Raw genomic sequence first — 17,175 nt, 5'->3', positions numbered from 1 at the left:
GGGGAAAATGGGATATATATAAATTTGATATAATATACAGTGCATTCAGAAAGTATTCGGACCCCCTTCAGTTTTGTCAATTTTGGAATGATGCATCCTGATTCTACAGTTATTGAAGTTTTTTTTTTTCTCATTAATCTACACTCACTACTCCATATCACTAAAGTGAAAACAGAATTTTAGAAATGTCTGTAAATTTATTAAAAAGAAAAAAATTGAAATATCACATTAGCATAACTATTCAGACCCTTCACTCAGTTCTTTGTACCTTCAGCAGCAATTATAGCCTCGAGTCTTTTTGGATATGATGCGACAAGCTTTGCACACCTGGATTGGGGGATTTTCTGCCATTCTTCCTTGCTCTCCTCTCAAACACAGTCAGGTTGGATGACAACCATCAGTGGGCAGCCATTTTCAGGTCCCTGCAGAGATGTTCAATAGGGTTCAAGTCAGGGCTCTGTCTGGGCCACTCCAGGACATTCACAGAGTTGTCCCTAAGCCATTCCTGTCTTGTCTTGGTTGTGTGCTTAGGTTCATTGTCGTGTTGGATAGTCTGAGGTCCTGAGCACTATGGAACAAGTTTCAATTGACAATATCCCTGTACTTTGCTTCTGTCATGCCCCTGTTGGAGTCTGAATCTGCAGGGGAAGTTGAGCTGGAACAGGAATGGCAGAGATTGAGAGGCCAGTTCCGTTGGCCTTGGAGGAAACGGGGGAAGGGCAGAGTCAGTCCAGGCAAGGCTTTTCTGAATTAGTAAGGCCTACAGACAGGGAGAGCTCAGGAGAAAAGCAAGGACTACCTCCTCCTGATCTGTGAGCAAGGAGGGAAGAGAAATGGCAGATTGAGCCGGCTACGAGGGAAGAGAGTGCCCCACCCCCTTTTGCAAGGCACACCTGGGAACTGAGATGTAAGGAGGTGTCAGTGGGAGGGGCATTTATCGGGAACAAGCGTTGAATCTGTGGAGCCTCGTGTGCACTTTCCAAAGCCTGGAGATTGCTGTACTCTGTATTGTGGGGCTTGCCAGTTTGCTTGCTTCGCTGAACTTCTTGCTCTGGCTACTGTTTAGCTAACTTATTGGACTGCTGGCCCTTGTTAATATTTGGGCTAGCCTGGCTTATTGGACTGCTGGCCCTGGTTGCTCTTTGGTTAACCTGGCTTACTGGACTACTTGCAGCCAGAGGCTTCTGAAGGTGCATGTGAGAGCTTTGCACCAGGACTTGTATTGAATGTTTGGAGGCACAGTTGGAGCTATAAAGGGGAATTAGACCTGTTCCCTGGTTGTTTTGCTTTCATGCCACGCCCCAGGTCATCACAGCTCCATTTAGCTTTCCCTCAATCCTGACCAGTCTCCCAGTCTCTGCTGCTGAAAAGCACCCCCACAGCATGATGCTTCACTGTTGGGAGGATATTGGGCAAGTGATGAGTGGTGCCTGGTTTCCTCCAGACATAATGTTTAGAATTGAGGCCAAACAGTTCAATCTTGGTTTCAACAGACCAGATAATCTTCTTTCTCACAGTCTGAGAGTCCTTCAGGTGCTTTCTTTGCAAAGTCCAAGGGGGCTTTCTGTGTTTTGCACTGAAGAGAGGCTTCCTTTGACCTCATGGCTTTTGCTCTGCTACAGTATGCATTGAGGCCTTCTATAGAGGCCAAATCATGTCCAATCAATTTAATTTTACCACAGTTTCTAACACCTTGACTCCAATCAAGATGTAGAAACATGTCAGCAAGGATCAAGAGAAGTGGGAGGTGCTGAGCTAAATTTCAAGTGTTCTTGCAAAGGATCTGACTACTTATGCCAATGTGATGTTTCAGTTTTTCCTTTTTAATAAATTTACAGACATTTCTAAAATTCTGTTTTCACTTTGTCATCATGGGGTACTTTGTCATCATGGGGTACTGAGTGTAGATTAATGAGAAAAATGAATTTCAACTACTGTTGAATCAGGCTGCAGCATAACAAAATTGACAAAAGTGAAGGGGGTCTGAATACTATCTGAATGCACTGTATGTTGATGGCAGCAAGATTACTTTATGCAGAAAAATGGAATGACACTTTGATTCCTACAATGGTACATTGTACAACAAAAGTTGGTGGAGTTAGCAGAGATAGCTAAATTGACTAAATTGACAATTGCCATATTTCAATCTGCACTTTGTCTTAGGTCCCTATCCATTACCTTATTATAAATAGACACAGGAAACAGGCTGTACTTATCAGGAATCAACACAATTGGATTTAACATGAATTTAGTTGTCTTTTTTTTATAACAATGAAAGAGCATAGTTGTTGTCTTCTTGTCCCATAATCAAATCTAACACAGATTTAGGTAGTCTGGATAGCGGTGGATAGAATGATGTGTACAGTTAGTGAGTCTTGGCACACATTAGATTGATAAAGGATTTTTTTTGATTTCTTGGGAATATGGAGTTGTTGTTTTTTGAAACTGTTAAGAGCCTGTTAAGCCTACATGTGTGAGGGGGAGGGGGTATGTGGTGTGTGGGGGATATTTTTCTTCTCAAAAAATAGAGAAACTGCCACCAATGTTTGACATTTGTGGTAGGGAAGAGATTCTAGAACCACTGAGAATTTACATATTTCTAGAGGCAAAGATAAGGTCTTTGCCAGTCTTGGAAGGTCTTTGTCAGTCTTGGAAGCCATATTAGGCCGGAAGCTTCAATGCTGCCATCTCCTCGTGTGTGGGAAAGTAGGAGGGGGGATTTAGGAGAGGAGAATTAGTAGACATAAGTCAAGGTCAGGGGCTGAGTCGAGGTGGAATGGACGTTGATTGGAGCATGTGGCCGACTGGGGAGAAATGGGATGGTTTTGGGAGCTTTGAATTACTGAAGGAAAGCCCGGGCTTTTCAGATTTGGGATTTCCCAGATGTGCCAGTTTGCCTATTCTAGTAAAGAGGACTTTAGAAAATGCTTGCTTCCGTGTCTTTACTTGGAGAGGGGTTTTTTGCTGGAATGCTGACACCATGCATTGTTACCATACTTCTCCAATAAACCCTGCACATAGTTGCTTAGCCATATTTATGTATTCTCTAGTTCTAATTCTCTTAAGTTAACTTAAGTTATAAATATTATGTGCTATCACTATAATGTAAAAATAATCAGATCTTAAAAATATTTGGTTTATAGAATATATATTTGGCATTTTGTAGACTTAGAAAGCAGATGGAGACTAACGGAAGGGATTCTAATTTCATAATGGTAGTCTTTTCAGGATCATGGAAACGTAATAAAGCCACTCATTAAAAACTATCATAGAAATCATCTAATATTTATTCCATCCCCTTGCTAGCAAATTTTCCTGATTGACATTATTTCTTCTTTTCTAATATACTTGATTAAAAAAAAGGATTTTTTTTTGGCAGATAAATACTAGAGAAACCATTTCTCCCCTTTTTGTTATACACATCTTTTTAATATATGAGTTTCAGAATTACTGAAAGCATCCTTCTTCTTATACTGATTAGTTTTCTTTGCTGTTTATTACTTCTTAATACATTTCTTTTTGTTCCTTGTTTTGGGAATTGTTGTCAAGTTCAACTAATCTCTTGTATTAGCTAGCTGTATGAATGAGATAATAAAGCAGGCTTGTTGCTAATGAATTTATTAATTCAACTGCTGGCTTTGATTAGAAAAACAATAATGCAGTAGATGTACTTATTTTGTTTTGGTACAATTATTTCAACATGGTGAGCTGACAAACACATCAATACCCATATTTATATATCATATTCTTAAAAGATCAACCAAAACTTTTTATAACACAAAGTCTACAATATATCACTATAATCTTCATCTATATCTCCAGTGTTTGTGAACAATAAAATCTAGATTTCAATTTGGTTTTTTACTTTTGGTTTCGGGTTTCTACAAAAGACTAAAGTTAATATCCAAGGTGGTCTAATTAATTTTTTTTTTTATTGTAAAAGTTTTACAATTACATTTTCACCCCATTTTCACCCCCCTAACCCAGCCCAGACTCCCCAACCCCCCCTCCCTAACCCCCCCTAACCCTCCCCTCCCCCCCGGACTTCCATAGAATATACCCCATCATTATCCCTTTATATAAAAACCTTGAGCCCCGCCAACCCCCATATCATTTTTCATCTTCACATAGTTCAAATATTTCTATCTTAATATAATATAATACTCTCAATGAAAAGCTATTTGATACTTCCTAGTTTGATATTTGTTCTGCACATAATCTATCCACTTTTTCCATTCACATTCATAAGTCTCTTGTGAGCGATCTTTTAAATATGCTGAAATCTTCGCCATCTCAGCGAAACTGGCCATCTTCAAAGTCCATTCTTCTACAGTGGGCAAAGCTTCATTTTTCCAATATTTGCCTATCAACAATCTCGCTGCTGTAATCATATACAAAATCAACTTTGTTTCATCCACTGTAAAACCCTTAGCTATACCCAATAGAAACAATTGTGGAGAAAATTGAATTTTTTTCTTTAAAACATTCTGCATGACCCACCAAATTTTTATCCAAAAAACCTTAACTTTCTTACAGGTCCACCAGATATGATAATATGTAGCATCTGTACAATCACACCTCCAACATTTTGGCTGAACATTAGGGTACATACACGACAATTTCTTAGGATCTAAATGCCATCTATAAAACATTTTGTAAAAGTTTTCCCTCAAATTCTGCGACTGTGTAAATTTAACATTCTGAACCCAAATTTTTTCCCATGTTTCCAACATCACTGGTTCTTCAAAATTTTGTGCCCACTTAATCATACAGTCTTTAACTAATTCAGTTTCCGAATCCCTTTCTTTTTTTTTTTTTATTGCAAAAGTTTTACAATTACATTTTCACCCCTTTTTTCACCCCCCCACCTCCCTCCCCAAACCCTCCCTAACCCTCCCTAACCCTCCCCCCCCAGACTTCCCTATTATGTACTTATAACTAGTAACACTAATATATAAGCTTGAACCCATCCCTCCCCCTGTATAATTTTTCCTCTTTGTCTCTTTACATTAAAATATTTCTAATACATTATTTTCAAATAAAAGCTATTTGATACTTTCTAGTTTGGTATTTGTTCTGAACATATTCTATCCACCTTTTCCATTCCCATTCATAAGTCTCTTGTGAACAGTCTTTTAAATATGCTGAAATCTTCGCCATCTCTGCAAAACTAGCCATCTTCAAAGTCCATTCCTCGATAGTGGGTAAAGCTTCATTCTTCCAATATTTACCTATCAACAATCTTGCTGCTGTTATCATATATAATATCAGTTTTATCTCACCCCGTGTAAAACCCTTAACTATACCCAATAAAAACAACTGTGGAGAAAATTGAATTTTTTTCCTCAAAACATTCTGCATGACCCACCAAATTTTTATCCAAAAAGCCTTAACTTTCCTGCAGGTCCACCAAACATGATAATACGTAGCATCTAAACATTCACATCTCCAACATTTTGGCTGAACATTAGGGTACATACATGACAACTTTTTAGGATCTAAATGCCATCTATAAAACATTTTATAAAAATTTTCTCTCAGGTTTTGCGACTGTGTAAATTTAACATTCTGAACCCAAATTTTTTCCCAAGTTTCCAGCATCACTGGTTCTTCAAAATTCTGTGCCCACTTAATCATACAATCTTTAACTAATTCCGTTTCTGAATCTCTTTCTAACAATACATTATAAAGCCTTTTAATATGCATTGGACCTTTCTCTCTTATATGTCTAACCAATTCTTCCTCATGCAACATAATACCAGTTTTTTGGTCCTCTTTCCATCTCAATTGTAATTGATTATATTGTAACCAAGTTAAATTAAACCCTTCATCCAACAGTGTCTGTAATGTCTTCAGCTGCCATCTGCCCGCATCTGTAAAAAGAACCTCTTTATATAAAACCCCCCCGAGTGACATTATATTTGTATTCCACAAAGTATGACCAAGATCCAGCCATAGCGGTATTTTATAATCCCATTTGAATCGGTGCTTCTTCCAAACTCTCATCAAAGAGTCTCTAAGTATATGGCTTTTGAATACTTTATCCACTTTATTGTCATAAAATAAGTAAGCATGCCATCCAAATTCAAGATCAAAACTTTCGATATTCAGTATTCCAGTCTTTTTCCTTCCAAACCAATCACTTGCTAAGGTCAAAGCTGCTGCTTCATAATATACAGGTGAAACTCGAAAAATTAGAATATCGTGCAAAAGTTTATTTATTTCAGTAATGCAACTTAAAAGGTGAAACTAATATATGAGATAGACTCATTACATGCAAAGCGAGATAGTTCAAGCCTTGATTTGTCATAATTTTGATGATTATGGCTTACAGCTCATGAAAACCCCAAATTCACAATCTCAGAAAATTAGAATATTGTGAAAAGGTTCAATATTCTAGGCTCAAAGTGTCCCACTCTAATCAGCTAATTAAGCCATAACACCTGCAAAGGGTTCATGAGCCTTTAAATGGTCTCTCAGTCTGGTTCAGTAGGAATCACAATCATGGGAAAGACTGCTGACCTGACAGTTGTGCAGAAAACCATCAGTGACACCCTCCATAAGGAGGGAAAGCTTCAAAAGGTAATTGCAAAAGAAGTTGGATGTTCCCAAAGTGCTGTATCAAAGCACATTAATAGAAAGTTATGTGGAAGGGAAAAGTGTGGAAGAAAAAGGTGCACAAGCAGCATGGATGACCGCAGCCTGAAGAGGATTGTCAGGAAAAGGCCATTCAAAAGTGTTGGGGACTTTCACAAGGAGTGGACTGAGGCTGGAGTCAGTGCATCAAGAGCCATCACACACAGATGGATCTGGACATCGGCTTCAGATATCATATTCCTCTTGTTAAGCCACTCCTGAACAACAAACAATGTCAGAAGCATCTTACCTGGGCTAAAGACAAAAAGAACTGGTCTGTTGCTCAGTGGTCCAAAGTCCTCTTTTCTGATGAGAGTAACTTTTGCATCTCATTTGGAAACCAAGGACCCAGAGTCTGGAGGAAGAATGGAGAGGCACACACTGCAAGATGCTTGAAGTCCAGTGTGAAGTTTCCACAGTCTGTGTTGATTTGGGGAGCCATGTCATCTGCTGGTGTTGGTCCACTGTGGTTCATTAAGTCCAGGGTCAACACAGCCATCTACCAGGAGATTTTGGAGCACTTCATGCTTCCTTCCGCAGACGAGCTTTATGGGGATGCTGACTTCATTTTCCAGCAGGACTTGGCACCTGCCCACACTGCCAAAAGTACCAAAACCTGGTTCAATGACCATGGGATTACTGTGCTTGATTGGCCAGCAAACTCACTTGACCTGAACCCCATAGAGAATCTATGGGGCATTGCCAAGAGAAAGATGAGAGACATGAGACCGAACAATGCAGAAGAGCTGAAGGCCGCTATTGAAGCATCCTGGTCTTCCATAACACCTCAGCAGTGCCACAGGCTGATAGCATTCATGCCACGCCGCATTGAGGCAGTAATTGATGCAAAAGGGGCCCAAACCAAGTACTGAGTACATATGCATACTTATACTTTTCAGAGGTCTGATATTGTTCTATGTACAATCCTTCTTTTATTGATTTCATGTAATATTCTAATTTTCTGAGATTGTGAATTTGGGGTTTTCATGAGCTGTAAGCCATAATCATCAAAATTATGACAAATCAAGGCTTGAACTATCTCGCTTTGCATGTAATGAGTCTATCTCATATATTAGCTTCACCTTTTAAGTTGCATTACTGAAATAAATGAACTTTTGCACAATATTCTAATTTTTCGAGTTTCACCTGTAACTATAGGTTTGGAAGTTTAAGACCTCCCCTTTCTGGAACATCTTGCATAATTTTCAATTTCACTCTCGGTTTTTTCTCATTCCAGACAAACTTATTCACTCCAGTTTGCCACTCTTTCAGTTGTTTATCACTTTTAAGCACCGGAATCATTTGAAACAAAAAAAGAAATCTTGGCAAAATGTTCATCTTAACTGCTGCTATTCTCCCAAGTAAAGACAGCTGCAGTTTTTTCCACGTCTCCATATCTTTCTGTACAACTCGCCACAGTACTTCATAATTATTTTGAAACAATTTAATATTTGATTCTGCAACCTGAACTCCTAGATATTTAACCTTTGGTACTATCTCAAAACCTGCCTTGTTTTCAAGTTTATGTCGTGGATCTTGTGTCATATTTTTAACTATCATCTTAGTTTTTTTCTGATTCAATCTAAAACCTGATACTGTACCATAATCTTGTATAATGTCTTTCATCTGGATTATTGATTCCATCGGCTGTGTTAGGGTAACAACCAGATCATCTGCAAATGCCCTTATTCTGTAATCCTCTTCCCTTATCACTATACCTTTCAAGTTATTCGAATCCCGTATTGTGTTCAACAAGACTTCTAGTGTTAAAATAAATAACAATGGGGATAACGGACAGCCTTGTCTGGTCCCTTTTTCAATATTAAACTCTGATGTCAAACTTCCGTTAATAATAATCTGTGCCTTTTGCTCTTGGTAAATTGCTGAGACCGCCTGTATAAATTGGTCTCCAAATCCCATTTTTCTTAAAGTCTTTAGTAGAAAATTCCAGTCCACTCTATCAAAGGCCTTCTCCGCATCCAAGAAAACCAGCACTGCAGAGATCTGTTTATTCTTCTCAAGATATTCCAATAAATCTATAACTTGCCTTACATTGTCCTTCATGTATCTGCCCTCTATAAATCCCGCTTGGTCCTCATGAATCACCTCTTGATGCATTACTGGCATCAATCTGTTGGCTAATACTTTTGCATAAATTTTATAGTCATTATTTAAAAGAGATATTGGTCTGTAATTTTCCGGTTTTTTAGGACCTACTTGTTCTTTTGGTATCAAAGTAATATATGCTGATTTCCATGATGGGGGTATTTTACCCCCTTGTTGTATATTACAAAATAGATCTCTAAGTTGTTCCACCATTTCTGCTTGTAAAGTTTTATAATACACTGCAGTCAGTCCATCTGTTCCAGGAGCTTTAGCTGTTTTCAATTGTTTAATTGCTGCGATTATTTCCTCGAGTGTTGACAAAATTAAAGAAGGTTCTAACAGGGATTCCTCCATAAGGCCTCCTCCTCCTACAGCACCCTGCATTTCCACTAGTTCCATCTGCTTGGACTGTTGTTCCTTCTCATGCTGAGATTGCTTTTCCTTATCACTTTTTATCTCCAACATTGTAGATGTACGTGGGGATGATGATCTTTCTTTAAGGATATTATAATAAAAATATTCCGCCTTCTGAAAAGTATTCAATCGGTGCCTCTCTCCATTATATTTCAAAATTATACCAGTTGGGGCATCCCACCGGAATGGTATTTCTTGCTTTTGTAATTCATTCACTAAGAACCTATACTCTTTTCGATCTTTTAACATCTTAGGTGGTAATTCCTTGTAGACTCCAATTTGGGCTCCCTCCACTTGCACAGAGGAAAGAAAGGATCTTTGCAAAATATCATTTCTTATTTTTCTATCAGTAAAGTATATCACCACATCTCTGGGCAATTTTCTTTGTCTAGCCACCCATGAGTTCACTCTGTAAATTTTGTCTATTTTATAGACCACATCTGCTGGATCAATCTTTAACAATACAGCCAGGGCATCAGAACAAATCTGTCTCAAATCTTGCCTGTCATTCTCTTTTATCCCTCGAAGCCTAATAGCGAATTCCATGGATCGAAACTGTATCATTGTAATTTCATTTTCAACTCTCTGCACTTTATTATCCACATCAGCAATTTTAAAATCAGTATCCTTCATTTTAACATTAACTTCTGATTTGAATTCTTCCAATTTGGAATCCACTTTAGTAATGGTTTCTGCCAAATCAGAAACCACATTTGACAATTTATCAGACACCTTGTCATAGTTCTCTTTCATTGCCTCTTTAAATTCATTAATTTCCTTCTTCATTTCCTGTTGTGATTTTTGAAATTTATCATCCAGAGCCTGGGTAATAAAATCTTTTAAACTTTGAACATCAAAATCCTTTCCCTCATTCTGCTGGCTGGGAGGGGGCTGCTGTTCCGGTTTGTGAGTGGGAGATCCCTCCCCTGCAGCCTTTCCTTCCTGTTTCTTTGAAGCCATTCTGCCACGTAAATTAACTTTTCTGAAAAAAGGAAGTCTTTTTTTTTTCCTTTGCACCTCCACAAAGTCCTTTGAAAAAGTCCCCCAGATTTAATCAAATTAGAAATTGAATAAGCTGAAGCAAGCTCAGGTTTATTTTAAAAGGAATTTTTTCTTCCACACTTCTCTGTTCGCTTGCTACAAGCAGTGCTACAATGTAACTTATTGAGATAACTTTGCAAAATCACTCTCCCTTTCAGCTCGTTAACGCTGGAACGGCGCCATTTTTTTTCAAGCCGTTTCCGCTCACTCTAGCCTTTTCCCAAATCAGAAGTTCAAAAACAAAGAAATACTTGCAGTTTCTTGGTTTAGGGGTTGAGGTTGTTTTATAGCAAAGTTATTTTTCCATCAATTTAAATGTTTGCTGCAGCCGGCTTGCTCTGACAGGCAGAGTCGTCCCACGCCGTCCGGAGTCTCCGCAAGTTGAAGCAGACTTCTGGGGGTTCACAGGGGCTCGACCTGCCTCTTGCTTCACTCTTCTCCTCAAATCCTCAGGATTTAGGAGTTTTCAAGCCGCTCCCCTCACTCGGAGCGGCTCTACAGGCGGCGGGGCTGGCGGTCCTTCAAAAGCGACCGTCTTCGCCGGTGGCAGACAAACCCCATTAATTTTTCTTGCTGCACTTAATCAAATGTAGTATCTGCTAAACTCATGGGTGTGTCCAGATTAATAGGAATTAATGAGAGGATCACAAAAAATGTGTCATGCCTAATTTTGTTTAATGAGATAGTTCTGAGAATTTCTGGCATTCTTCAGGAGCAGGGATGTGCCATTTCCATCTGTTTGAGTGTTAAACCAGACATTGTACAGGATATCAAGAATTATACATGGAGGTGGCCATGATCCAAGATGAACCTAAGGGATACGGGAAGTTAGGAATTGTTAAAGGATTATATTTCTAGTATTTTAAAACACAAAAAAACCCTCAACAGTCTTTGTTCTCCTCACTTGGAGAGGCAAAAGAAATTCTGACAAACATGTCTTTTGCAATTCTACTGGATGGAGAATCTGAAAGAACATACATAAATGTGCCTTGTTCTAAATCAGACTAGCTAATTCATTCACTAATTTGCAGACAGGTTCATTTCTACCTGAGGATGCCAGGGATCAAAACATAGCCCCTAGTATGTGAAGCTTGCTTAGCGATAAACCATCCAAAAAACTGACATTTTGGTGCACGTGCAAGGAAGAATAAATATTTTATAAGATATCATTTTAATTATATATGAACCTTATGGATGGATGTGGATGTGACATATGCTATGCTGGATTCCACTATTTATTCAAGTGAATTGAGATTCCTGTATTCAGGTAGTCCTTGATTTACAACCATGCATTTAATGACTGTTCAAAGTTACAGTGGTGCTGAAGAAAGTGACTTATGAACATTCCTCATATTTGTCCCAGTAGTCACATGATCAGAATTCAGGCCCTTGGCAATCAACATGTATTTAAAACTGTTGCAGCATCTTGGAGACATATGATCTCCATTTGTGACTTTTCCAGGGGGCTTCCAACAAGCAAAATCAATAAAGGAAGGTGGATTTGCTTAATGATAGTGGCAAAAAATCCCATGAAATCAAGTGCAAAAGTATTTGTCTGTTTGTGATCATAAATCAAAGACTATAAGTACACTTGCCTGCTTGCTTGTTAGTAAGTAGTTCCTTAGGCTTTTGGGGAAAAAATTATATAAAGAACATGTTTCTTTGGCCAAACTGATGGAAATTATAGGAAAGGTCGATCTGAAACAATAGTTAGGGTTTGTGCTAAAAGTGAATTAGACACCCTTGCTTTGAAACACATTTTTTCAGACAACCCCATCTCCTCAATTTATTGACACTTTCTTTCTCTTTCGTCTAAGAATATGTTTGGAAGGAGGTGATGTAGTTATTCCCAGAGGCCTGAATTTATCCTTCATAGATAATTTCTCAAATTAGACTGAGGATTAGTTGACTAATTTCTTATTTTCCTTTGATTTAGACTGATATCTGTCATATTAGAGAGTAAAGTATCCAGTTCCTTAGCAGTAGCTTCCAGAAGTGCTATTGTGGCTCAATAATAAGAATTTAATATTTTGTTAGAAAATGTGTTTTTCTTCCTTGTTAAACAGTAAGGATTTGCAAAAGAATGGTTTGAGCTGCATCAAATGATTTACTCAAAGCAGTATGTATTTCATGAGTTTTGTTTCAATATGAACAAAACTTGCTGGCATGTTTGAATATGGAACAAACCACAGCCATTTTAAATGGAATTGCATCAAATGTTTTATGCTATTTTGAAAATGATGTAATTATAATTTGTCTTGTGTTTTGCAATGGAAGTATTGTTTGCCTTTTCCTCTCTGGGCTTTGACAACAGGAAGCAACAAGTTGTGTCCCCATTGCTTATAGTTTAGACTGGGCAAGCAAGGTGAGTTGGGGGTTGAATTTTGGAGCAGAATGGCAGACATTTAAGGAATACATTTCATGATGACAAAGGTATTCTGATTCTGTTTTCCCATTCATGCCAGTCCTTGGGCACTAGAATGAAAACCATTACTTGATTGTTTAAAATAGTTTCTTGTATATATGAGTTTATGCAAAAATGCATATATGAATTATTGATTATACTTCAGAAAAAATGCAGATAGAATGTAAGTGCAAAAAAGTATATTTGTACATATGTATTAATTCTGATCCTGATATTCTCTTTAGACCACCAAGACTATATTTTGGAACCACTTTCCCTGCCAGAAAGTCCAGGTGGCATTTCTGCTGAAGAAGAATCTTCATATGTGCCTTGTCTATTCTGTGAAGAATATTATCCAATATCAGAACAAAATCAAAATCTGAAACACATGATCATAAAACACAAACTTGTCATAGCAGATGTCAAGCTGATTGCAGATTTTAGAAGGTATGTTTCCTTGAAATTAAGTAATGGATCTTAGCACAGAGATACCATGATCTAATTCTAATACATCAACCATTGTTTATTCTGGTAAATACTGCAAATGGAAGAAGATGATTAATGAAGATCAGTGAAGATTTTAATGATTGGTTTAAATAAGAGAAATAATAACAGATAATAAATAATAGATATGCAAACAACAAATTTACATTTTTTCGTAGTTTTAGAATTGTAGATGTGAAAGTCCATCCTGGAAACTATAGATACAGGATTAGAATTACCCATGGTGAAGAATACAGTGGGGCAAAAAAGTATTTAATCAGCCACCAATTGTGCAAGTTCTCCCACTTAAAAAGATGAGAGAGGCCTGAAATTTTCATCATAGGTAGACCTCAACTATGAGAGACAAAGTGAGAAAACAAATCCAAACAATCACGTCTGATTTGGAAAGAATTTATTTGCAAATTATGGTGGAAAATAAGTATTTGGTCATCTACAAACAAGCAAGATTTCTGGCTCTCACAGACCTGTAACTACTTCTTTAAGAGGCTCCTCTGTCCTCCACTCATTACCTGTATTAATGGCACCTGTTTGAACTTGTTATCAGTATAAAAGACACCTGTCCACAACCTCAGACAGTCACACTTCAAACTCCACTATGGTGAAGACCAAAGAGCTGTCGAAGGACACCAGAAACAAAATTGTAGACCTGCACCAGGCTGGGAAGACTGAATCTGCAATAGGCAAGCAGCTTGGTGTGAAGAAATCAACTGTGGGAGCAATAATTAGAAAATGGAAGACATACAAGACCACTGATAATCTCCCTCGATCTGGGGCTCCACGCAAGATCTCACCCCGTGGGGTCAAAATGATCACAAGAACGGTGAGCAAAAATCCCAGAACCACACGGGGGGACCTACTGAATGACCTGCAGAGAACTGGGACCAACGTAACAAAGGCTACCATCAGTAACACACTATGCCGCCAGGGATTCAGATCCTGCAGTGCCAGACGTGTCCCCCTGCTTAAGCCAGTACATGTCCGGGCCCGTCTGAAGTTTGCTAGAGAGCATTTGGATGATCCAGAAGAGGGTTGGGAGAATGTCATATGGTCAGATGAAACCAAAGTAGAACTGTTTGGTAGAAACACAACTCGTCGTGTTTGGAGGAGAGAGAATGCTGAGTTGCATCCAAAGAACACCATACCTACTGTGAAGCATAGGAGTGGCAACATCATGCTTTGGGGCTGTTTCTCTGCAAAGGGACCAGGACGACTGATCCGTGTACAGGAAACAATGAATGGGGCATGTATCGTGAGATTTTGAGTGCAAACCTCCTTCCATCAGCAAGAGCATTGAAGATGAAATGTGGCTGGGTCTTTCAGCATGACAATGATCTCAAACACACCGCCCGGGCAACGAAGCATTTCAAGGTCCTGGAGTGGCCTAGCCAGTCTCCAGATCTCAACCACATAGAAAACCTTTGGAGGGAGTTGAAAGTCCGTGTTGCCCAGCAACAGCCCCAAAACATCACTGCTCTAGAGGAGATCTGCATGGAGGAATGCGCCAACATATCAGCAACAGTGTGTGCCAACCTTGTGAAGACTTACAGAAAACGTTTGACCTCTGTCATTGCCAACAAAGGATATATAACAAAGTATTGAGATGAACTTTTGATATTGACCAAATACTTATTTTCCACCATAATTTGCAAATAAATTCTTTCCAAATCAGACAATGTGATTGTCTGGATTTTTTTTCTCATTTTGTCTCTCATAGTTGAGGTCTACCTATGATGACAATTACAGGCCTCTCTCATCTTTTTAAGTGGGAGAACTTGCGCAATTTGTGGCTGACTAAATACTTTTTTGCCCCACTGTATATGTGCCAAATAGTTCTAGTTATGAAAAAGTGGAGAGTTAGATCATTATACAAATGTAGACCTCATTTTGGAATTTTAAACATAAAATTTCCAAACTTAAAACTGAACACCCTGAAGAGAAACATATCATCTCCTGTGCACTGCTTGGAGAGTCGAAGCATGGGTTTATTTCAGTCTGTTGTGACGTCACTGAGTTGGAATTTTATATATATATATATAAGAGCCTCTTTAAAATTCGGCTTGGGTGGCTTGCAGACAGAGCACAGAGAGCGAGTTAGCGCTGGGCACCCTGTGAGGCAGCGTTTTGATTGCTGTGGCGGTGGCCATTGCCACGTGGATGGGATAGCCACTCCGATTGTTGGGAAAGGCACCGGAGGCCTTCAGGAGCTCCGAGGCTTCGGAATCCTCCTCTTTTTGTTGTCGGAGAGCTGTGGATCGCAGGGAGAAGGAGCGCTGACTATGCAGCCGATAGCTGCCATTTTGTTGGGGCTATACAACGCAGCAAAATACTTTACATGAGTGCAGCTGGGCGATGATTGGGCCTGATCTACTAATTGGAAGCCGGAGCAGCTACTTTCCACGCAAGTACACCTCTGTACTGGTCTATTTTTACTGTGTTTGGTGGCTTTAACATCCTTGATAAAAGCCTTACAACCTTTTTATTCCTGGAGTGCCCTGATTATAGCTGCTGCTGCATATTATACTCACAAATAAACCGTGTTGTCGGTTTAGAGTAAATTGAGCCCTGAACTGCGCAGTGAGTAACCTTTATTTTATTGTCTTAATTTTCTTGGTTTGAAATTGTGAAATGTGTCTATTATGGGCAATAGCAGTGATTCTGAGGGGTCTTCACCACCTCACCTCAGCCAGAATGCTCTAGCATTAACAAATCAAGATTGAGATCCAGTAAGCCTTCTGTTAGCACCCAAGCTAAGCAGACTAAATCTTCCTCTGTAGCAGCTGAAAAGGATGCCCTGAGAAGGCAAAAAGCCTTGGAAAAGCATTTTGCAAAGGCTCAGCAACAGGCTGCAGCTCCTAAATCCCCTGTGGGTTCAAGGGATCAGGGTGAGGCTTCTAATATTTTTCCCACTGTTTTACAAACTCAGGAAGTACAAGAGGAGCAACCTAACTGGTCTCCCACTATTATTCAGGAACAACATGGGTTTTAAGCAGTTCCTTTTCAGGAGAGTTATGTATTGCCCACGGTTCAGCCTCCTCCTGATTCTTCTCAGGTGCCAGGCAGACAGCGCACTGTGCCTTCTGCCACCTTTACGCCCACAGCGGGTCTCCACCCTCAGGAGCCAGTACAACAAACTTTATCCTCAGAATTACATTATGCCATTGTGCAAACCATTACCCAGGACATTGATGAGGTGCTGGCCCAGAGGGGTATTTTGGCTCCTTCCCATCCAGGGCCTTCCAGGGCAGATCCTGTGCCTCATCAGTCACATAGGCATAGGGATTACAGGGAAGAATCCTATCATGACACTCAATCCCTTCACAGTGAGGCTTCGCTGGAAGGTGAGGAGGAATTAGGTGAATTTGAGATGTCGGTATGAGGGCATTGCTCATGATAAGCGAGCATACTCTGGTTTGTTCTGCCCTCATCTTTTCAGAACCTTATTACTTAAGGCTAAAATGACTGCTAATGTGGGCCAGGTGGACAAATCTGCTTCAGCTCCTAAGGATTCCCAGGATCTTTGTGCTAGCCTGTTTTCAGAACAGGTCACTACCCAGGAGGTTATCCCCTCTCCACAGTTTTTTGTCGATACAATCAAAAGGCAATGGGAACATCCTATATCTGTTTCACCGCCTAGTGGCATGGACAAAAAGATGTATTCAGTGGAGAAGGAACTTGAAGAACTTCTCCAAATTCCTACAGTGGATTCTCCCTTAACTAATTTAGCTTCTGCTGCTACTCACCCTTCTGATAACGCAGAAGGGTTGAAGTCAGAGGATAGGAAGGCAGATTTGGCCGCACATAAGACTCACGAGGCTGCTGCTTGGGCGATTAGATCTGCTACAGCGGCTTCCTTTATGTCCAGAACATCGCTCCTATGGTTCAAGCAGCATCAGGCCAGAGTTTCCCCAGAGGATCTCCGCCTCCAGCAAGATCTTAGCAAACTGATTGCAGCAACGGAATACATGGCAGATGCATCTATTATTGCTGCAAAATTTGCCTCTAGGGTTCTAGCGTCTAATGTGGCCTCCAGACGCTTGTTATGACTGCGCCAATGGCAGGCGGATGTCAGG

The 17,175-nt window shown here is 39.5% G+C and overlaps 1 protein-coding gene across 1 annotated transcript in view; it reads left to right on the top strand.

Annotated features, from left to right (window-relative positions):
* ZNF277 (zinc finger protein 277) overlaps positions 1-17,175 on the top strand; it is a 166,934-nt gene that overhangs the window by 49,694 nt on the left and 100,065 nt on the right. The window contains exon 2 of the mRNA XM_070947134.1: positions 12,847-13,048. Coding sequence (XP_070803235.1) covers positions 12,847-13,048 — 202 coding nt within the window. The remainder of the gene's footprint in view (positions 1-12,846; positions 13,049-17,175) is intronic.

The sequence above is a fragment of the Pituophis catenifer genome, unplaced genomic scaffold (genome assembly GCF_029215685.1).
Source record: "Pituophis catenifer annectens isolate HBS135680 unplaced genomic scaffold, rPitCat1.0.hap2 SCAF_7, whole genome shotgun sequence".
In the NCBI taxonomy this organism is placed as follows: Eukaryota; Metazoa; Chordata; class Lepidosauria; order Squamata; family Colubridae; genus Pituophis; species Pituophis catenifer.
The sequence above is the reverse complement of the archived record's forward strand: the minus strand, read 5'-3'. Positions and strand labels throughout refer to the sequence as shown.